At 45.8% G+C, this 22708-nt stretch overlaps 1 protein-coding gene across 3 annotated transcripts in view; it reads right to left on the reverse strand.

Annotated features, from left to right (window-relative positions):
• ABHD2 (abhydrolase domain containing 2, acylglycerol lipase) overlaps positions 1-22708 on the reverse strand; it is a 69433-nt gene that overhangs the window by 34390 nt on the left and 12335 nt on the right. For all 3 annotated transcript variants that reach the window (XM_034782909.1, XM_034782910.1, XM_034782911.1), the window contains 2 exons: positions 22061-22153; positions 18907-19107 (listed from right to left, as the gene is read on the reverse strand). In XM_034782909.1, the coding sequence (XP_034638800.1) occupies positions 18907-19100 (194 nt within the window). In that variant the 5' untranslated portion in view covers positions 19101-19107; positions 22061-22153. The remainder of the gene's footprint in view (positions 1-18906; positions 19108-22060; positions 22154-22708) is intronic.

The raw sequence follows: 22708 nt of genomic DNA on the forward strand, positions 1-22708 counted from the left end.
GTAGCTAGTTTGAGCTCATTTTGTGCCTTTGCCTTTCTAATCTTGCCCCTGCATTCCTGTGTTGTTTGCCTATATTCATCCTTTGTAATCTGTCCTAGTTTCCATTTTTTATATGACTCCTTTTTATTTTTTAGATCGTGCAAGATCTCGTGGTTAAGCCAAGGTGGTCTTTTGCCACATTTTCTATCTTTCCTAACCAGCGGAATAGCTTGCTTTTGGGCCCTTAATAGTGTCCCTTTGAAAAACTGCCAACTCTCCTCAGTTGTTTTTCCCCTCAGTCTTGATTCCCATGGGACTTTACCCATCAGCTCTCTGAGCTTCCCAAAATCTGCCTTCCTGAAATCCATTGTCTCTATTTTGCTGTTCTCCCTTCTACCCTTCCTTAGAATTGCAAACTCTATGATTTCATGATCACTTTCACCCAGGCTGCCTTCTACTTTCACATTCTCAACGAGTTCCTCCCTATTTGTTAAAATCAAGTCTAGAACAGCTTCCCCCCTAGTAGCTTTTTCAACCTTCTGAAATAAAAAGTTGTCCCCAATGCAGTCCAAGAATTTGTTGGATAGTCTGTGCCCCGCTGTGTTATTCTCCCAACATATATCCGGATAGTTGAAGTCCCCCATCACCACCAAATCTTGGGCTTTGGATGATTTTGTTAGTTGCTTGAAAAAAAGCCTCATCCACTTCTTCCACCTGGTTAGGTGGCCTGTAGTAGACTCCTAGCAGGACATCTCCCTTGTTTTTTGCCCCTTTAAGCCTAACCCAGAGACTCTCAACACTTCCGTCTCCTATGTCCATCTCTACCTCAGTCCAAGTGTGTACATTTTTAATATATAAGGCAACACCTCCTCCCTTTTTTGACATTTGCTTCCTCTTCTATTGCTCCAGACCATATGAAGCAACGTTCTTGTTTTCTTGAGCAGGGGGTGGAGGCTTGGCCAAAAGCAGGAGGCAAGCGTGGATTTCTCCATTCAACTTTGCTGCTTAAACAGTAGCAATAACTCAATAAAATGAGACCTGAATTAAAGCCTTTTACACCAATGCACTCCTTCACAGCTCTGCCCCATCCTTTCCCCTCCCCTTTCACACCAGTCCCTTCTGCACTTCAACACTGAGTGTCCCCCCAAAAACTACTTTTTTTGTCATTGATAAAATATCAACTGGATACGTAAGGAAGACAGACACGTTCCTATAACCCTGACTGCCTTGCTCGTAGCATCTTTAGATTGCCAGATCTAGTCTTCCTATGTCTGTACAGCCCATAGCTCACTAGGGGTACTACTGCAATAAAGTTATTCCTATAAAAACATTTTGTGGACTCACTGAACATATAGACTCCTCTCCACAAACAAGATTCTTTGGTACCAAGTCTTAAATTATTGCAGAGACCGGGATTTTATATACACATAAAAAAAATCTTAATACAATCCTAACTAGAGAATTACTGTTAATGCTTCAATATTAAAAACAAACAAAAAAGAATTAATTACATTCTGTTAAGATTGCCAAGTGCAATGCAGCAGACGTACTATCAAAAATGTAATTCTTACAACTCCAAACATAGAAGGGGGTTGAACTCACAAGCTAAGAGGAGACAATTCCAACACTTATCTTCACATTCAGTTTCACACAGCCTATTAAAGGGAGTCAACTTCATCTCCTATTTAGTTACTAGCTTATTAACAGAGACAGCACTGAAAGTACAAGTGGTTTCCTTGAGCAGTCTGGCTGTATTTTTATTCTGTTCCGACAGATGATTAACTGCCAGAAATCATATCAGGTTCTGTTCCAAAGTATGATTTTTGGCAGATAACCATAACTGGCTTTCTGAGGACCCTTGTGAACAGCTTGAAAGCATGCATGTGGGAGCACAGCTTCCAAGCCAATGCTGCGGCCACATGCAGGGCTTTCCCAACAAATCAAGAGGAGCTGCTCTGGGGAAGTCAAATCAGCCGGAAACTGCAAGAGTGAGTGAGTGAGTGTGTGTGTGTAAAAGAAGCTTCTTCTCCACCACGTGCTGTGAGGAGGAGAGGAAACGAGTAAGGAATAGCCCCAGTTCTCTCTGCCCCCACACCCTTCCCTCCACCCCCCAAAACCAGTCAAACTGATACCTTTGCTTAAACCAGAGGTGGACAAACTACGGCCACATCTGGCCCACAGGACCGTCCTGCCCGACCCTTGAGCTCCTGGCCAGGGAGGCTAGCCAGCCCCTGGCCCCTCCCCCGCTGTTTCCCCTCCCCCGCAGCCACGCGGGCAGCGCTCTGTGCGGTGGGGTTGCGCGCTCCAGCATGTCTGGCTCCGTCCGGGCGGCGCGGCTGCCAGACATGCTGTTCTGAGCGGTATGGTAAGGGGGTCAGGGCCAGGGGGTTGAATAAGGGGCAGAGGGTCCCAGGGGGGCAGTCAGGGGACAGGGAACAGGTGGCAGTTGGATGGGGCAGAGGTTCTGGGGGGTGGTCAGGGGACGGGTTGGATAAGTGTGGGAGTCCCGTGGGCCCTGTTAGGGGGCGGGGGTGTGGATAGGGGTCAGAGCAGTCAGGGGACTGGGAGTAGTGGGGTTGGATAGGGGGTGGGGTTCTGGGGGCGGTTAGGGGCGGGGGGTCCCGGGAGGGGGCAGTTAGGGGACAAGGAGCAGGGAGGGAGGGTTGGATGAGTTGGGGGTTCTGAGGGGGCCAGGCTGTTTGGGGAGGCACAGCCTTCCCTACCCGGCCCTCCATACAGTTTTGCAATCCCAATGCGGCCCTTGAGCCAAAAAGTTTGCCCACCCCTGGCTTAAACAGACTGGAGCAGTTGCACTCTCCCCTATTCACTCTAATAGTACGTGAATGGAGCTAATGCTAATGTATATATGAGCAGCAAGCATCAGGACATGCACAAGTAACTTTATCCCTACAAGTATTGATTAGAAATATAACAACTATTGTTAAATAGACACGTACAACTAGTGTTCACACATCTTTCTATTAATAGTACTGGATTGCAGAATAGTCTACAAGCGAGTCAGTTTAAAAGTCTCAAGCTTGACGAACTTGCTAGAGGGCTCTCTGAAAAGCCTTATCTCAAATTATTTTTAGTTGAGACAAGGGTCATATTCAAATGCAAAACTAGTAGATTTACTCTAAAAGCTACTGCTTTAAATTTGGGGAAGAAAATATATTACTCATACATACAGATTTAATCCCTGCTTTAAATCCTGATCTCAGCAGAACCTTAGGGTACGTCTATACTTACCTCCGGGTTCGGCAGTAAGCGATTGATCTTCTGGGATCGATTTATCGCGTCTTGTCTAGACGCGATAAATCGATCCTGGAAGTGCTCGCCATCGACACCGGTACTCCTGCTCCGTGAGAGGAGTACGCGGAGTCGACAAGGGAGCCTGCCTGCCGCGTGTGGACCTGCGGTAAGTACCTTGTAGATCGAACTAAGATACTTCAACTTCAGCTACGTTATTCACGTAGCTGAAGTTGCGTATCTTAGTTCGAACAGGGGGGGTTAGTGTGGACCAGACCTTAGCTCATAGGGCCTATAGTTTCTCCATGATACAGTGCCAGAAACATACATGATGTTTCAATTTCTCACAAAAGATATCCCTCCCATTTGTTGGGAGAGCAGCACACACCAGTGCGACTGATAATACAGCTTAACTCCCAGTAGCTGCAGTATGTATGTATGTATAATCACACCCCATTCACATTGCCCCCCTAGGGGACAGGAGTCTGAAGAGGGAAAAAGAGTATTAGAAGAAAGGGCTGATCAAGTGGAGCCCATATCCCTCTCCACTGGAGAGTAGACCATCAGAGCTGAATTTATTCATTTAAAAAAAAAAAAAAAAAAAAGAGATGACTGCTACTCTGAAAGTTTCTACAGGCCACAGTAATTCTGAAGCCCTATAAATTGTGGGAATATCTCTTTCAATCTAAGATGTTGTAGAGAGTCCCCAAACCAACACAATAAAAAGCCTCATCCTCCTTGGGAAATGCCACCTCCTTTACAAATGTGGCAAGAAATCTGCTTGAGGAGCACCTCAGAAGTACCCAAGAAAGAGAGCTGCTGCTCCAACTCTTCAACCATTAACTCTTTGAAACCAGCCTACTGAGATGATCTGAAGGCACACAATATTCCTCCTACTCCTTATTGATCTAAACCAGCGTTTCCCAAAATTGGGACGCCGCTTGTGTAGGGAAAGTCCCTGGCGGGACGGGCCAGTTTGTTTACCTGATACGTCCGCAGGTCCGGCCAATCGCGGCTCCCACTGGCCACGGTTTGCTGCTCCAGGCCAATGGGAGCCTCGATTGGCCGGACCTGAGGACGCAGCAGGTAAACAAACCGGCCCGGCCCTCCAGGGGCTTCCCCTACACAAGCGGCGTCCCAAGTTTGGGAAACACTGATCTAAACATTTTTCCAAACTATGTATAAAAGCAGCACTGGAAATTAAATACAGCTGTTTTAGTATTGCACATATACATCCACCCCAAATGCTTTTGAGAGCTACACAGGCAATAGCAGAGACTTTGAAGGTAGAGAACAGATTGAGGGGGAACTGGAGTTTGTTTCCAAATATATATTTGAAAGTCCAGAAGTTAACCCCTTTTTAGTCATGCAGGAGAACATAATCAATACATGGCCACTTTGCTTCATGCTGCTTTAACATCAGGGTGTGGTCATTTATGCTGCTGACTTTGTGCCAAGAGATAGAGGGATGTCAGAGTCAGACATGCAAAACTCTAACCTAAAGGAGGAAACATTGAACTTTCCTCCAGGGCATTCCTCGATATAAACAAGGACCTTGCACAGTTGCTCAGTGACAACAGGATGTTACAGTCTGTATCTCTCAAGAGTTCAGATCCAGTTTGACATGTTTTGCCATTCTCCTGTGCTTACTGCCCTCACTCCACCCCCTCAGCACAGTGTTGGAAGATACATTTGAAGAACCCCAAAACAAAAAAGGAAGGCATTATACTGAGACCCAACCTTCCTGCAAGTGTGCATTCCAAGAAGGCATAAAAATAGATTCCAACTGAAAAAACAGGTACTTCTACCAGAAGCAAAACAGAGGACAGAAGCCTCAATTGCTTTGTTTACAAAAGAACTGTTACCTTGTACCATGCAAATTATCCCCTAGGGTATTTTCGAGAGTCTATCATCCAATTAGGAAGCTTTTAAGAGAAGCTACAACTTCATATGCTAACTGCATATATTTTTTTTTTATTAGTCAGACGTCTCTAGACTAGGAGAGGTGCACTGGATCTGGGTGACTGCCAGCAGCACTGTACAGTATGCCAGCTACCCCAAGATTCTTCAGCAACTATGCACGTAAGAGCAGATTGAGACTTAAGTCTAGGACCACAGGTGGGGACAGAATCTGGGTAATGGTAACACGCTGGGCAAGAAAGATGGAACTGAACAAAACTGTGTTTGAGTTTTATTGTACAATCCCATTTTATAATGGCACAGATTACTTGCTGAAACAAGAATGTGAAATTGCATTACTGAGATGGTAGTACACAAGCTGTATGCAATTCCATGGGCAGGGTATATGCAGAGACATGGCCGAAAACCCCAAAGCTATATTAGGCAAGGAACAATCCATTGCTGGAGATATGGCTGATGAGACACAAGGACCAGCTCTTCCAGCACTGAAAAGGCTGACTATTCTCAAAATCATGATATTCTGCTTTTGTAAAGAGATCTCAAATTCTGGTATCTATATTCCACATTAGGAGGTAGTTTATTTGGCATTTTTACTCATTTTCTGAGGTTGCAGTACTTATTTAAGTTAGATATTTAAACACTGAAGAAGAGGGGCCTGGATGAAAGGGTCCAAAACCTTGGACTGGCACCAATTAGCAGTTATAGCCCGAGCCACTGGGATTTCACAGGATAAGACACATAATATTATCAAAAAGGACAGGTACGTTTGGGAGAGAAGTTGCTACACTTCTATCCAAGCAGGGGCAGAAAGTTGCTGCTGCCAGGAAAAGGAAATGGGTTCTCAATGGAACTACTTCCCACATCTTCATCAGCATTTTGTTCCCTTACAAATCTTTGATTTCCATACTCCCACACCCAACAAGACTGTTGGAAACCAGGCTCATCAGTCTAGCAGAGGCATGTGTTCAAAGACCTACATACTCCCATTTTCCTACAGCCCCACCCCAATATTTACTTGTTTGTAACAGCTGATTGTAGAGGCCCAAGATTTTCTTGGACAACATTTTATCCAAATAAGTTTTAATAGAAAGAGCAAAAAATATAGCCATATGCTTGCTGGGCCTAACACTACTAAGATTAGAGGTTATTTTCAAGAGTTTAGGTACCAAGGACGTAGCCTTAGAGTGAAGAAGTAACTGGTTTGTCTAACTTTAATATGGTTCATATGTTACCTGTGAGAACTGGCATGTCAATACTACTGCGCTTGTGGAACTAAACCAAGATATTGAGCTCCTGAAGCGACTAATGCACATCCTACTTCATGAACATCTGACCCCTGGCTTTTTCTAGGGCACTAGGAACAGTTCCCTAATAGAGCGATTCCAAGTCATCCTGCATTCTTATCTGCAAGAGGGAATCCTTCCGCTTTACTCCTACCTGTCTCCCCATCAAAACTTGGTCCTGCTAGTGAAGGCAGGGGGCTGGACTTGATGACCTTTCAAGGTCCCTTCCAGTTCTAGGAGATGGGATATCTCCATTAATTATATATTATTATACAGTCAGCATTAAGCAGCAAGCCACTCTACAATGGGGGTGCAGGGGGAAGGGAGGGAGGGAAATCAACCAGCTAAGGCCTCTGGAGTAGATATTTTTGGTTGTTGTTTGGAAGAAAAAAAAAAATGTTCCCTTGGCAACTATGGTTGCAGCGTCCAGTTGCTGACAGACTGTTCAGTGCTGCCTTCTTAATTAGAAATCTACGACAGCAGCAAGCTCCATTTTCACTTCTCCCCTTATTTACATGCAGCCCAGTTTACAGTTACTATCACATATCCAGTCATTCGGATGTAACAGCTTTGGTGACCCTGTAGTGCCACAGCCACAAGATCCTCCCAGAGGGGGTGAGCCAGGACACCATTCTAGGTGCCCATCAGTGTGTGCAGAGCTTAAGATTTCAATTTTATTTTATTTTAGGTTCATAGTCCATTCCTTCTCCCCACCTATGCTATGCTTCCAGCCTCTTATCCTGTCATCCTAGATCATTGCTGTCAATTTGGAAGTATTTCTCTGAGGATTGATACTCTTGCCTTCAGGTTAGAAATGATTATGTAAGCACTGATCGTAAGAGGGGTGATTCCAGGATGGCAGTTTGTTTCACAGCTCCAGTTGAGTTTTACACTTCAGCCTGCCCAGCCACAAACCCTAAGGTAGTTTACACAGTACACACTGAATGTGCATGTTTAGCAATCTTACGCCTCAACAGAAAGGATTACGTAAAAGGATGCAGCACAGGGATCCCAGAGATTGTGCAGGTATGTTCACAGGCTGCCTATGTGCTCCCCACATCTCCATTCGAAATTCATGCCCGCTTCATTCAGAACAAGATTTGAGGTTTGGCAAAATCCTATTTCTTGCACCAAAGGAGTCCGGGAAGCAGAACTTGCTCTCTGCACAGTGATTTATTCTATTTCACTCAAGCTCTTGGAGGCGAGCAAGCGAAGAGCCTTTTTAGGCACGTTGCCTTAATGTAGCATGCAAAATGCTCAGCTTTTCAGAAGACCCATTAAGTGGCTGAGCAGAGTTGAATTTAGAAATATCTCGCTGCTTTGCTTAGGGCAAGGACATCTTAGCATTAGTCATGTGTTTACACTTCTGTAGTTAGACGTTATAAACACTCACTAGCCTTGAATGACCAGGCTACCCAGAATAGTACTTTGATGCCAAGATTAGGTTCCTTCTGCTGGAAATGAAGAGAGCTAGCCTAGGAACACATAAGGAGCCATCTGCAGTTTAAATAACCTGCTTTGGACTCCTTTACAGGCCAACAGCCACTATACCAAGGTAACATTACTAGAATAGGTAAAACGCAATCTTACCCACCCTTCATTTTAATCATCTCCTACCAAAGCTTCAGCACTTTACTCAATGGGTTTTTCCACTTGTTCAGATAGTCCCCAGTCTCATTGTGACAAGGCTATGTGCACAAAGTCCCCCACACAAAATCAAAGCCACAGAAGCTGGTGGCCAAGAAAAGAGGAAATGCCTAAGGAGGCTAGTACCATCTTGGAGAAAGTGAAGAAATCCTAAAGGTTTAGCTTCTTTCATATCAAGAGGAAGAAGAATTCTATAATCTGGGTATAGAAACAAAGATCTAACATTAGGTAACATCTCTCAAAATCCAGACGTTGGATGCTTCAGTGGAAAAGGAGAAACATCCATTTATAGTGAAACAAGGGCAAAATAAACTGGATTTAATTTCAAAAGATTATAAATTTATCCATAAAAACAGGGACAGCGATACTTCGTATTCTTCATCCCCAGATCTCAAAGTGCTTTACAAAAAAAGGCACATAAAAGAGCTACGAATTACTGTAAGTTATATTGCCTCGTGTCGCAGGCTGGAATAACTGGAAAATAAATCCAGAGCCTCCAACCAGTATGCAGAAAGGTTACAACAGGGTGCAAGAGAAACTATTTCTTTGTCCAAGTCAGAGGAACTGTGGGGTAAATTATTTATATACAATATAGATGAATCTGACTAGTGAGTGGATGTAGCTAGTTAAGACAGGAATGTGTTGAGGGAAAGCTACTGGTTTTTCCCTCTTTCTTGGTGTCATCAACTAGGAGTCAAATCTTTAAATGAACCCTAGCAAAGCTGGAGCATGTTTATGCAGGGGTGTTGGTGGTCGTTTTTTAATCTTCTAAGCTACCGCTTATGAAGATAAGAAATATCTTTACATTGATAAATAGGGTAGGAACGTCTTCCTTTCGGAAATCCCTTCCAACTCTTTAGTAGTACATCAATTATTACAATAACCACAAATTCTTACCTACTGAAGTTTTCAAGTTAAGCCAATCATGGACTTAAACTATAGACCAAATAGGGTCTTAATTTGAACGGCAAGCTCTCTGGAGTAAGAGCCATTTTACTGAGTTTGTACAGGCCAGAGTACAACACGGTCCGACTGAGGCCTTGAGTGATACTGCAACACGAACAGGCCAACCACAACCACCAAATAGCTTCTGCTCTGTGGAACAAATGGTAACATATCAGAGCTATAAGAATCCAGTCAAAAGGTCACTTGGCTCTCCATTTTTTAGATAGGCCTTCACTAAAACACTTGAAGGCTTATCGTGAAGAATTATGCTGTCTGCTTCTCTTAATGGTGAGTTTAAAAAAAAAAAAAAATCCTTGGGAAACACCCACAACACAATACTGTGGTTAAAGTCTATGTAGGACTGGCAAGGACAGTCCTGTGAGTACACATCTTTATTTATAGAATTGGTGTGACCTTCAGTTTTACTATTAGTAAAATGACAAATCATAAAGGGGGGGAGGGATAGCTCAGTGGTTTGAGCATTGGCCTGCTAAACCCAGGGTTGTGAGTTCAATCCTTGAGGGGGCCACTTTGGGATCTGGGGCAAAAATCAGTACTTGGCCTGCTAGTGAAGGCAGGGGGCTGGACTGGACTCTATGACCTTTCAAGGTCCCTTCTAGTTCTAGGAGATAGTATATCTCCATAAAAAAAAAAAAAAAAAAAAAGGCAAGTCCATGTTATGCACTGTGGTTTATCACCACTGCTGCAGGAGGATACGTTAGCAGTGACAGCTAGCCAAGCATTATGTTCCGAAAGCGCCAGCACCCCCACCCTCTGCAAGACACAGAAACAGCCTACCCGTTTTCAACTTCATTCTGTACAACACTGTAAGAAATAGCAAGTCATCACAGGAAATATTTTCAAACTCAACCCAGCTGAACAGAAACACCTTCAATAGTACAGCATGAGTATCAAGTACTGGAAAAAGACAGCCAGAGTTTTGTTTAATATGGAGGATCAGGTAGTTGTTTAAGGACAGTATTCTGTACGGGAAAGAGCTACAACAGAAAGCTGCTCCCACAAAATCTCAACAGGCAACCAAAACAGAAGGTCACGTACCCAGGCAGATGCTTTTAAAGCCCATTAGAACTGAGCAGCACATGAAGGATATATGTCCTGCATGGCATGATGCAGAGAAACATGGGCTAGAGATCAGACCTACATAGTTTTGTTAGATTCCTTGCCTTCTCTCTAGAGCCGGCAAAATGGGTGCACCTGCAGAGAGGCTTGTTAGACATGACCCATTAGAATTCACTCACGAGTCCATAGTGGGTCCATCATGGTAAGTCCTACCTGGTAGGAGACCCAGTTTTAAAACTGTAGCTCCCACCAACACAGTTAACATAATGTGTGGTCTTCCAGTGGGAACAGGAACTAAGATTTCCCAAACTGTACTACAGAGTCCAAGGAGATGACAAAGGCTCCTTTTAGCTTCTCCATCATGCAGCTGCAGTATAAACCAAAGGAAAAGAAATACCCTGAAAGCAGCTTCTCATTCTCCAGCCCAAACAAGCTACTCCAGTGTAGGACAGCATGTCTCTCCACTGTATCAAGGAACATTGGCAATCTTGTGTACTGATCAAGAATGCTGTAGCATTTCAATACAACTGTTTTCAGTCAAATTCAACTGTTTACAGTTTTATTTCTCCTTTTGTAAGGAAGGCTAGAGACAAAGAACCAAAGAACAGTTTCTGAAACCTCCTAGCCAATACTCAAACTCTCACTTATGACTACCAGAGTGAGACTGGAGCAGCCAAATTTGAATCCAAGTCCAAAAGGTACTAAGTGCCGAACTAATGAGTTCGGGGTGGTTTACCACAGGACCTTGTTCTGGCTCATCTAAAATGATCTCCCTGTTATGATCAAGTCTGCTACAGATTACTAATACCCTGACCAATGACAGACATCCAACGCAGCACATTATAACTTCTTCCAGTAGATATCCTATAAATATCCTTTATGAAACTTCACACCACCCGCAGACACTAATGTATTTCAGTAAATACTGACCACTACAAATCAAAGCTGACAAGAAAGCAAGTCTGGGATTGCTGGTTACCTACTATAGTAACTGACTTACATGCCCTGTCACTGATAGGTACATAGTGTTAAACTGATAACTAGCCTGAACTGGCTGAGTGCATGCACATCCTGTTATATAAACACCATTAGGATTTGTGAGCCTATTTTCAGCACCATATGCTTTGTGTTTGTATAATGGAAAGCCAACCCCATACATCAGTGACTGAGGCAGTAAACAGTCCCTCTGGGAGAGCAAGAGGAAAATATTTGTTACAAATGGACATGAGTTGGTATTAAAAGAACCAATACCAACAAATCAGTTTCCAGGTTAAGTTTTGGTGGCTTGCGGACGGAAGATTACAGTTCTCAGAGTATGCTACTTTTTGAGTGTTCTGCAATCTACTTTTCTAAAGCAGCTTAAACAAAGCACACAAAACTATTCTATTTTTATTAGGAAGTTTTCCTTTTTCAGATTCTCACACATTTAAAAATGGACATTAGATACTTTGTATTTCATGTGCTGTACATTTCAACTGAGGAGCTTAGTGCTTTACAAGCATTAACCCTTACATCACTTGGAGGTGTTACTATGTGCATTTACAGATGGGTAAGGAGGCAAGGGAGTTAAGTGCTCTGCTCCAGGTTACAGCAAGTCTGGTACAGGGTCAAGACTAGAACCAGGAGTCCTGTCTGCCAACTCCCATGCTGTAACTAAGAGGCTACACTCCCCATTCTTTCAGGGTGGGACTGGAGGGAGAAGTGGTCCAAGTTTAGGATTTTTGGATTTTCTCCCAAGAAGACTGATCTTGGAAACTTTATAGTCATTACCACTTTAAGAATTCTTTCCCAGGTGTCTGGCTGGTGGGTCTTGCCCAAATGCTCAGGGTCTAACTGACTGCCATATTTGGGGTTGGAAAGGAATTTTCCCTTGGATCAGATTGGCAGAGACCCGGGGCAGGGAATAGTTTGCCTTCCTCTATAGCAGGGGTCTCAAACTCAATTTACCTTAGGACCAGTGCCAGTCCTCAAATCCTCCCAGTGGGCCAATGTCACTCATGCTGCCCAGAACCTGCCTGAAGCTCTGGGATGGAGTTTGGGTCAGGGAGGAGGTCTAGAGTGCAGGCTCTAGGATGGAGTTTGGGGCTGGGTGTGTGTGGGGAGAGGGTGCAGGCTCTGGGAGGGAGTTGGGGTGGGAGGAGGTGTGGGGGAAGGAGGCGCAGGCTCTGGGAGGGAGTTTGGGAGTGGGAGGGGGTATGTGGGAAGGGGGTGCAGGCTCTGGGAGGGGGTTGGGGGTGCAGCGCTTACTTGGGGCTCCAAGGTGGGGTGGGCCAAGGGGCCTCAGTGTGCTTCTGCCCCCAGGCACCGCCCCCACAGTGTCCCATTGGCCGCAGGGGTGCTCGGGGTGGGGCACAGCCCCGCCCTGCCCCTGGGCCGCAGGGAGGGGCCGGCAGTCACTGGAGCGAGCAGGCAGATGCCACTCAGCTCCACTGCGCTGAGGGGGGAGTGCCCGGTGGCGGCAGGTGGGGCTAAGGGAGAGACCCGGCCCCAAAACTGCTCGAGCCCCGCGGGCCACATTGGAGAGGCTTGCAGGCTGCAGATGGCCCGCGGGCCAGGAGTTTGAGACCCCTGCTCTATAGCATGGCACACTGATCACTTGCAGATTTAAACTCGTGTAAATTGTGGATTCTCTGTAACTTGAAGTCTTTAAATCATGATTTGAGGACTTCAGTAACTCAGCCAGAAGTTAGGTGTCTATTACGGGAGTGGGCATGTGAGGTTCTGTAGCCAGCAATGTGCAGGAGGTCAGACTAGATGATCATGATGGTTCCTTCTGACCTTAAAGTCTAGGAGCTTGCTTCCTATTCACTACCTAGGTAGAAGAGAAGCTTACAGATGATTCAACCTCCCTGGAATGATGCAAAAAGTCTTGTCTTAAACCAAAAGGCTTCAGAGCCCTTAAATATTTAGCAGCAGAGATTCTGCACCAGCTCAGCTGGCCTGTTGCATATTTGGAGTCTTAGCTGTCGGATACAAAGCCAAAATGAAAGCTATTTGGGGAGCTTCATACTTATATTAGCCTTCCTGTGAAAAAAGCCACTGCAGACAGCAGAAATCTAGTCTGTGGAAGTTGTCTACAGAGACAGGAAGCACTTGCATTGCAAAAGGGGTTTCCCTCAGCTATGCTGCATCCTCAGTTTTTTGGGTTTTAAGTACAGTTTTATATAAACACAGTGAATTTCATAAGCTGTATCCCCAAAAGCTTTATCATTAGAGGCAAGGGAGAAGTGTTCCTAGTCAAACCGATGAAGTGGAGTATCATGGTAGTCTTCTGGAGAACACAAGTTGCTGAATGAAAGTATGATACCAACCATATGGAAGATTGGAAAGTCAGTGCTAGATGACCATAGGGAGAGGGGAGTGAAGAGAAAAGGCCTGGGCGCCAATCTCTCACAAATCCACAGTGGATTATTTATTAGCGTCCTGCTTTACCATCAGATTAGTTCACATGTCCCTGAGGCTGCCAAATCATAACTTCTCTTTCAATTAATTTGTCAACTGTTTGTGTTAGGTAAAACACTAAGTGTTTGCTGTCTTTTCCTTGACCACTGTTGGAGAATGGAGGGAGGAGACGAGCATAAGACAACTTGATATTTGCTCCTTTCAGGAGGAGGAAGCAGCCAAAGGACAAAGCATGACAGTATGAAATAGTATTCTGGTGCCAGGCAGCATGACTAAGATATAAAATTACTACACAGGCAAAGGATAAAAGGATAAAAAACCTAGGCTGTATTCCTGGGTGTGCCTTCAGCATGTATTAAAAGGCTTTTTACAGTGTCATTTTGGCCATATGAAACATGTTTGCAGTTTTAAATCCTTGATGAGAAGTCTGGGGGGGGGGGGGGGGTAGAAGGGGAGGTCTGGGAAGGAAATAGATCTCCTGTGGTTATCAGTCTCACCCCAAGAAACCAGAGAATGGATATACACTGGCACAGCAAGAAAACCCACATACCAAAAAGCATAGCCCAGAAAAGGCACAACCAACACAAGATGTGCTTGTTTAGGTGAGAGTCAGACAACAGAACAAGTTTAGTTCTAAAGCAGGGGTAGGCAACCTTTCAGAAGTGGTGTGCTGAGTCTTCATTCATTCACTCTAATTTAAGGTTTTGCGTGCCAGTAATACATTTTAACGTTTTTAGAAGGTCTCTTTCTAGAAGTCTATATTATGTAACTCAACTATTGTATGTAAAGTAAACAAGGTTTTCAAAATGTTTAAGAAGCTTCATTTAAAATTAAAGTAAAATGCTGACCTTACGCCGCCAGCCTGCTCAGCTCACCGCCAGCCTGGGGTTCTGTTCACCTAGGCCAGCAGCAGGCTGAGTAGGGCCTGCGGCCGGGACCCCAGACCTGGGGGTGGGTGTTTCAGGGGTCAGGGCAGAGGGCTGGGGGAGGGGGTGCAGGGCAGAAGGCTAGGTGTGTATTGGAGTTTGGGGGGGTTCAAGGCAGAGGGCTGGAGGTATGGGGGTGAAGGGCAGAAGGCTGAGTGTGTGGGGGGTTCAGGGCAGAGGGATGGGGCTGTGGGGGTGCAGGGCAGAAGGCTGGGTGTGTGTTGGGGTGGGGGGTTCAGGGCAGAGGAATGGGGGGTGCAGGGCAGAAGGCTGGTGTGTGTTGGGGTGGGGGGTTCAGGGCAGAGGAATGGGGGGTGCAGGGCAGAAGGCTGGGGTGCTCGGCTCGTGGGGGTGCTCCCAGCCCCCTGCCCTGAGTGGCTCATGGCAGGGGGCCGGAAGGGATATGCCCTGTTCTACCCCCTTCCCCCAGGCTCCGTCCCTACCTCTGCCTCCTCTACGGAGCTGTGTGCACGCTGCCGCTCTTCCCCCTCCCACTCGCTAGGGCCATCAGCTGATTGTCCAGGGACAGAGAGGAGGAGAGGCAGGAAAGCACCACACTGGGAGAAGAAGCGGGGTAGGGGGGAAGCTTGGCTGTTGCAGAACCAAGCTTCTGCCTCCTGCCCCCGCAGGGGACAGCGGTGGGGCTGAGGGCCGGGACCGCGTCGGGGGAGCTGCGTGCCACTCAGAATCGGCTCGCGTGCCGTATTTGGCACGCGTGCCGTACGTTGCCGACCCCTGTTCTAAAGGAACAAGAGGGACAGCAGGTTGCTAACTTAACTGAACTTGTTTGGAAGCTGGTGACAAAAGACAGGTGCAAATTTGGTCATCCCAGACAGGAGCGGTGCCAGGGTTTTTGGCGCCCTAGGTGGGGGTCCTTCCGCGCTCCCGGTCTTCGGGGCACTTGGGCGGTGGGTCCTGGAGCGAGTGAAGGACCCGCCGCAAAACTGCCGCCAAAGACCCGGAGCACGGAAGGACCCCCCGCCGCCGAATTGCTGCCCCCCCTCCCCCAAATCCTGGTGCCCTAGGTGACCGCCTAGGTCGCCTAAATGGAAGCACTGGCCCTGATCCCAGAGCACTGAGAGACTGACAGTCACTGATCAGGATACAGGAGCCTCAAAGCAAGAGACACTGCTGCTTAAATTATGACTGTTAAGACCTGCTGCTACCACAATATCGGTTATAAGGTATTTCCATTTGATGAACAAGACAGAGCCAGACAATGAAAACAGTGGAATGGTGGATAGGAGGGCAGATGGGGATTTTAGCAATGTACCACATCTAATTCCTTTCCATTGGCTGGGCCTGAAGAGAGTCCACAAGAGATTAGTGGAGATCTTGTAGCTAACGTATTTGGGGATCCTGTTACAAGCACCACTGGCATCTACCAGTCTCAGGTATCTAGCTGGCAACAGGCTCAGGCAACTATGAAGCTCCTTACTAATTCACTTAACACCAGCTGGACTACTGAAGGAAGGTACTAGGTTTACATCCCAGTTTGTGGTTCATGGAATAAGTTTGTCAAGAAAAAAATAATAGAATCAAAGAGGAACATGCTACAGGATTACACTTAGTAAGGCACTGAACATGAGTGGCATGTCTGATGAAGACACTCTGGACTCAGGTTTCTCTCAGAGTTGGACTAGCCACAGCCAAGTTTCTAAAATCAGATTCAGTAGCTTCTGTGTCAGATGCTTTCTGCTGATGAGTATAACTAAAGATTTTGAAAGTATACATGCAGCTAAAGGCTGTGAAGCTGGGACTAAACCAAACCCTTAGAAATCATTTCAGGCATTTCCTACAGAGTTTTACAAGACAGCATCCAAATTATTCTCTCATTTTTACCCACATGTGTTCCCTTTCCTGAAAGCTCCCTACGGCCAGTCGCTCACTCGCTTTAATAATACCTGTTAACAGGACACTACTTTTCCAACATGTACACTGAATTTGAAGTTGTGGCTGTCTGGAAGCCAGAGTGTGATCTTCAGTTCACTACTATAGAGAAATAGCTGCACCAGTGGGGGATTTAACAGAAAGCTGAGTACAGACACAAAGGAGGAGAAATTGTGGCACTTTCTTTTTTTCTTCAAACATGAATGCAAAGTAAGCTGCATAATCAGCTTCCCTTATGCTCTAAAACAGCTAGTATTTAATCAAGCCTTACAAGATACTACAATGGAGTATGAACACAAGTAATTTCCATGTAGTGTCGGTTAATTACTCTTGTGAATGATTTGCAGGCACATTTACAGAGATTTAAATATTTGTTTCCTGAAAGTCTCTGGAAATGGAAGTTAAAATAAATCCTTGTCTATATGTATTTCATTCTTAAAATTAAAGACGTAAGAGAACCACAATACCCCTCCCAAAGGGAGGGTACCTCCTTTTAGAGAAGAGTTACAGACTGAAGAGAGTCCCACTCAGATCAGAGTTTTGACACCATGGCTTCCGTGAGAATGTGGACGGTAAACAGTGCAATATTGCACTGGCTGTTACTGTCATGTTAAGGCTCTGTGGAAAATTTACTTCTGTATTTCCTCCAGTTATTGCAAAACAGAATCGCAACCTTTAAGTGTTGCATTATCCGTGTTCTTGATGTTTATATTCTAGAGGTGTCTTAGAAAAGGGAGGAGCTAGACTTTAACAAAGATGAAAGTCAGAGATAGACGGGGAAGACCAGTGCCCCTTGCAACAGCCTGTGTTGAGTACATCCACCTGGACCCCACCTTCCTCTGGAGCACTGAAGGCTCCAGTGGCCTTCAGAACGGCTGATCAGCATAATCCTGTGTATGTGATCAGAGTCACTGGAGTAAAACCTCTAATCCCAGAGAGTATTTGTTAACATACTGTACTTGACCAATCCATTGCCCCCTGACAAATATTTCTTGCAAATCTGGGAACAGATGGATGGTCTTGGGCTGCAGCGCTGGATTGGGATTCAGGAGATGTAGATTCAATTCTCAGTTTTGCCACAGGTTTAGTATGTGAATTTGGGAAGTCACTTAGTTGGAGCCTCAGTTCCCAATCTGTAAAATGGATAGAATACTTTCTTCCTCCCACCCTTCAGTCTGTCTCTTTAGCCTGTAAGCTTTTAGGACTCAGGCTGTGAACCGTTGTGTTTGCACAGCACCTAGCACAATGAGACCCCAAATCTTGGTTGAGGCTTTTAGATCCTATTGGAATACAAACAGTGTTCCTGCTATCACAGAAGCCATTAGACTTTTCACACTCAAATAAAAGTTCAGGTTAATTCAGTAATCCCTGAATTCTAACAGATTGAACCAGTCAATCAACACAGTATTTCGGAATAAGGACCTCAAGATATTTTCTGTTCCTTGTGTATAACCACTTAAGAAGCTTTAAACTGAAGTCAGTTTCCTTCCAAAGCCTCACACACAAGTTCATGTAGATTCTTCCTCAATGTAACAGGCCAGTATTAAGCATTTGATTTTACTTCTCTCTTGTTAAAAGTTACGTCGACTTTGCAGACAGCAGAGTAGGAAAAGTTTTGGCCTGATAACTGCAGGAGTGACCCTTTAAGGTAACTAACAGTTGCTAGTTTGACAAGCCTCCCTCTCAAAGAAGAACTGGCAAGAACCAGCATGTCATTGCTTTCTTATTTATTAGACTGCTATGAAAGAGATCTGCTTTGCTCAACATTTTGATGGTTTCACCCATCTCTGAAATGAATTGCAGGCACTCTGACAAATGGATTGAAAAGCTCTTATACTGCAAGTTCTAGAAGTGACAAAATGCTCTGACTCATTGGAGCGTAGGAAGTTATAACAGATATTCCCTACTCCTCCCACAGGAGGAAGCATGTTGTGCTGGGCCCTACTCTTCCATACTGGGGAACACGTCCCAATGATGTAAGCCAAGACACTGACTGGGTCAAGGACTGCCTTTCCATGCATTTGTACAGCACACAACACAATGTGTATATGTCTATACTGCAGCTGAGAGTGAGCCTCACAGCCAGGTAGAAAGACTTGTGTTAGCAGAGCTCACACTAGCGTGCTAAAAAGAACTGTGTGGACATTATGGCACCGGCGGCCGCTCGGGCTACTATCAGAGCTTGGACCAGGCAACTGGGTGGGCTTGAGCTTGGATGGCTACCTTGAGCCTCCACCAGTGCTGCTACATTGGCCCAGCTATTTTTAGTGTGCTAGCTCAAGCCCTACTAGCACAAGTGTGACTACCCGAGCTGAGGGGTTTGCTCCCAGACATGCCCAATGAGGCCTGGATCCTGGGGACCCTGGGCAATACTGTAACAATCATTTGGAGGAGCTTTTTTTATGCCATCAAAAATAGGTCCCGGCCCTTAGTTCTGCATCTCAAAAGAATACCCTGCCATCTATTTCTACCGGGTTTAAGGTGTTCTTGTACAAATGTATGCAGTGGGTTGAGAATAGTTAAGCTCAACTTCTCTTCACTGTATAAAACAGTTCATTAGTTATAAGGCTGTATTTATCACTCACTCTTTGGTCAGAAGCGGGCAGGATTTGAGCAGGAAGCGCGACAGAGCAGTGTCCTGGTAAATGAGATCAGGAGGGGCAGTTGGGCTCTTTAGATTCAGGCAGCGAACGATGACATAGAGAACAGCGGCGACTGCAGCCAGCTTCACCCCATCGAACACTGCTGGCAGCTCGGGGGTTTCCAGCATTGCATTCATTTTAAATCTAGAGACAAAGAAGAAGTTTAACCTTTTTGCAATGTATTGACATATTTATACAGCAAGTCAAGCTGCAGTATGAAATACAGAATCCCACTGACAGTGCTATAACTGGGGGTATAGCTCAGTGATTTGCACATTGGCCTGCTAAACCCAGGGTTGTGAGTTCAATCCTTGAGGGGGCCATTTAGGGAACTGGGGTAAAAATCTGTCTGGGGATTGGTCCTGCTTTGAACAGGGGGTTGGAATAGATGACCTCCTGAGGTCCCTTCCAACCCTAATATTCTATATTCTAAGGAATGCTTCGCTGCACAAATAAATACTCCCATGACAAAGTCCACTCAAAACAAGTCACATCTGGAGTTGCCTTGCATTCTATGACTCTAAAGGGTCATCTCATGTAGCTCTGGTACAGACAGGGGGATCAGTTAGGGAGGGAGATTTATTCCTATTCAGTGTTGCATTATGATTTCAGTAATGTGGGTCTCTTAAGCATCAAACACTGCCAAGATCCCGAAACCACTAGCTGACCGCAATGTCTCCAAAGAATGCCCAGCACAACTGAAGGTGGGAGTGGTGCCATGTTTTGGGAAGAGATGAGAAACCAAGACATGCCCAATTTCTCCTCATAGTAGGTCAAGCCATAGTTCCACACAAAGTCCCTAGAACTGTCATACCACTATCACTCCACACCAGCTTGGAAGGAGCTAATGAGGCTGAGAAGGGGGAAGTTAACCAGGTAGACCACAGCTGAGGGGAATTTGATGGACTAAAAAAATCCCCTGAATGAGGACAGAGCCCATCTGGAAAGGAATAGGAGGGGCTAAGATAGAAACCAGGAAGCTGGCAACAAAAAGGGGTTGCAGGGAAGCAGTCTGCAGTCACTCCTTGGGGGACGGGAGGTGTGTTTGGGCCCAGAGTTTTAATCTGCGGCAGGAGCGGCGGAAGCTCCCTAAAAGTGTGTGTGGAGGGGACTATTGGCACCCACACTATGGCTCAGGCCCCACCCCACCCTTTCCCCCAAGACCCCTTCCCTGCTCGCTCCACCCCACCCCCTCCTCCACCTCTACCTTATGGCCAGTAAAAAGTGTGAGGGCATAGCCCCCCCACTTTTAAAAGTGATGGGGCCATGATCCTCTGCCCCACCTTGTTCTGGCACTCCTGATCTGCAGTCACTCCCTGGGAGGAGAACATTTGGGCTGACAAACCCAGAGGGAAACCAGAAGACGTAGGAAAGGCTCAGGAAAAGTCAGCAAGGTTTAGGATGGTGCAGATCTTGGCTGCTGATTAGAGGACCCCTGAGCTGGAACTGGGAGAAGAAGGCAGGCCTGAGTTTGCCTACCAGCCACTAGGGAATGAGAAGACTGCCTGGGACCCTTTGTATGGAAAGCTGAAAAGGTTTCCCCGGAAGGGAAAAACGCACAGTGACCTGGCCAGAGGGCCAAGCCACAAGCACAGAGCACCCAAGTCAGAGAGAGTGCGAGAGAGCAGCAGGGCATGCAGCGAACAGCAGAAAGGAGTGTTGGACTGGCGTGGAGCTAATCCCCAGACACGGCCAGAAGGAAGCGCTCTAGCAGTGAGTGGACTCAAAGACAGTCTAAATCCTTCAGATTGCTTGAGGATAGGAACACTGGAATGTGTGTTTGGTAATGGGATACCTATTCTTTAGAAATACCGAACACCCCAGAGGAGCAGTCTGGGTCAGTGGATTTAGAGACAAGTTTGACATGATGACACTATCATGAAATAGCATCGAAGTAAACTCCTTCTCACACTGACCTACAAGATAGATTAGAGTAAACACAATCATGTTATCTGAACCCTCCTTATCGTTAAGGCTATATTTTAGTCACGGGTATTTTTAGTAAAAGTCATGGACAGGTCACGGACAGTAAACAAAAATTCATGGCCCATGACCTGTCCATGGCATTTACTATAAATCCCTGACTAAATCTGGGTACTTGGGGGGGGGAGGGGGAGAGCAGGATCCCTGCTGGTGCTGGGTTGTTTTTTTTTTTGAAGGGGCTGGCAGGCTCCCTACCTGGCTCTGGGCATCTCCCTGGAAGTGGTGACATGTCCCTCTGCTCCTAGGCAGAGGCAGCATGCAAAGCCGCCTGGCTGCACCTACACCTATGAGCTGAGGGACATGTCGCTGCTTCCAGGGAGGCCCCCAAGGTAAGCACTGCCCGGAGTCCTCACCCCATCCTGTGCCCCAACCCCTTTCCCTAGCCCTGAGCCCCCACCCACACCCAAAATCCTGCTGCTGCGGGAGTTGGGGGGGCATGGTGGCCTGAGACTGCCCCACCAGTGGCCAGTGCAACTGGCCACTGCATAAGTCATGGAGGTCCTGGAAAGTCACGGAATCCGTGACTTCCAAGACCTCCATGACAAACTTGCAGTCTTACTTATTGTTGAACACAAGGATTGCCAGACTGGATCAGACCAGAGGTCCATCAAATCCAGTAACCTGACAGTGCCAACACCACAGACTTTGGAGGAGGTACCAGAAACATGCAGTGGACAGATATGGGATAACCTGCCCCTCATAGTATCAAATATCCTAACTGGGTATCAAATGGCAACTGAGTTTATTTTTCCACTTAGACTTACTGTAGTTCTGCAACCAAGAGACGAGATTAGGGTTAAAAACCCAGAGCCCTACACAAACAAACACAAGGATCACACACTCTTCATCCCTCTGTATATGACAGAAACTATGAGAGTCTCCAACTTTGGTCTAGCCTCTGCTCCAGAAGCAGACATGCAATAGTCAGCCTCTATGTAGACATCATCGAAATGCAGAACTAGAAGGGACCTTGATTCTAGGTCTCCAGGTAGCTACTGTTCTGGTAAAGCAATCCATTTAAGCAGAGCCAGAGCTAAGTGGGCAATTCTTCCCTTAGCCCTTCTCTCCCCACGCCAAATATTAATTCATCCAAATAAACAAGAGAAATATTTACCAGTGTTGCTTGTTCTTCAGAGCTAGAAGTATTCAGACAGTCCTCAAAGGATCCAAGTTTTACTGTTCAGATCGATGTTCTAGTAGAATTACCCTAAAATAAAACCACAAAGATCACATTACCACCACTTCCAGTAGAGAGATATGCAGCCTAACAGAAAGAACACAAATTACTGTGTAGAGGTCCCACTGCAGACAAGAATGTCGGCAAGCAAAAAGATAATGGTAATTAACTTGTGTCTGAAAGTCATGGTGACACAGTGTACTCTGATATATCTGCTTCATGGAAGCCTTTTTTCAAGCACAGATTACTTTAGTTGATCTATCCTGCGTAGCAATTCTTGAACTGCACAACGTAAGTATTTTCACTGCAAAAGACAGATCCCACTTTCATTGAAGCACCTTGTAAATTCACACACGCTGGAAGTGAGAAGCACTTTTCAAATACAAGTCAGCCTTGCACTTGAGAAGACAGGACATTTGAGAAGTGGTACTGTGCAGGGATCATACACATCTCCCAGGATTTCCTGCCATTGCAAGGGTCTACCAGGCCTCTTCTCAGCTTTCTGTAGACTGTACAGCACCAGCATTGTGGAACTGCTAACCTGTCAAACTGAAAAAAAATCATTTCCATTGCTTTAACGCAGGC

Source organism: Trachemys scripta, chromosome 10, assembly GCF_013100865.1.
Source record: "Trachemys scripta elegans isolate TJP31775 chromosome 10, CAS_Tse_1.0, whole genome shotgun sequence".
NCBI lineage: Eukaryota > Metazoa > Chordata > Testudines > Emydidae > Trachemys > Trachemys scripta.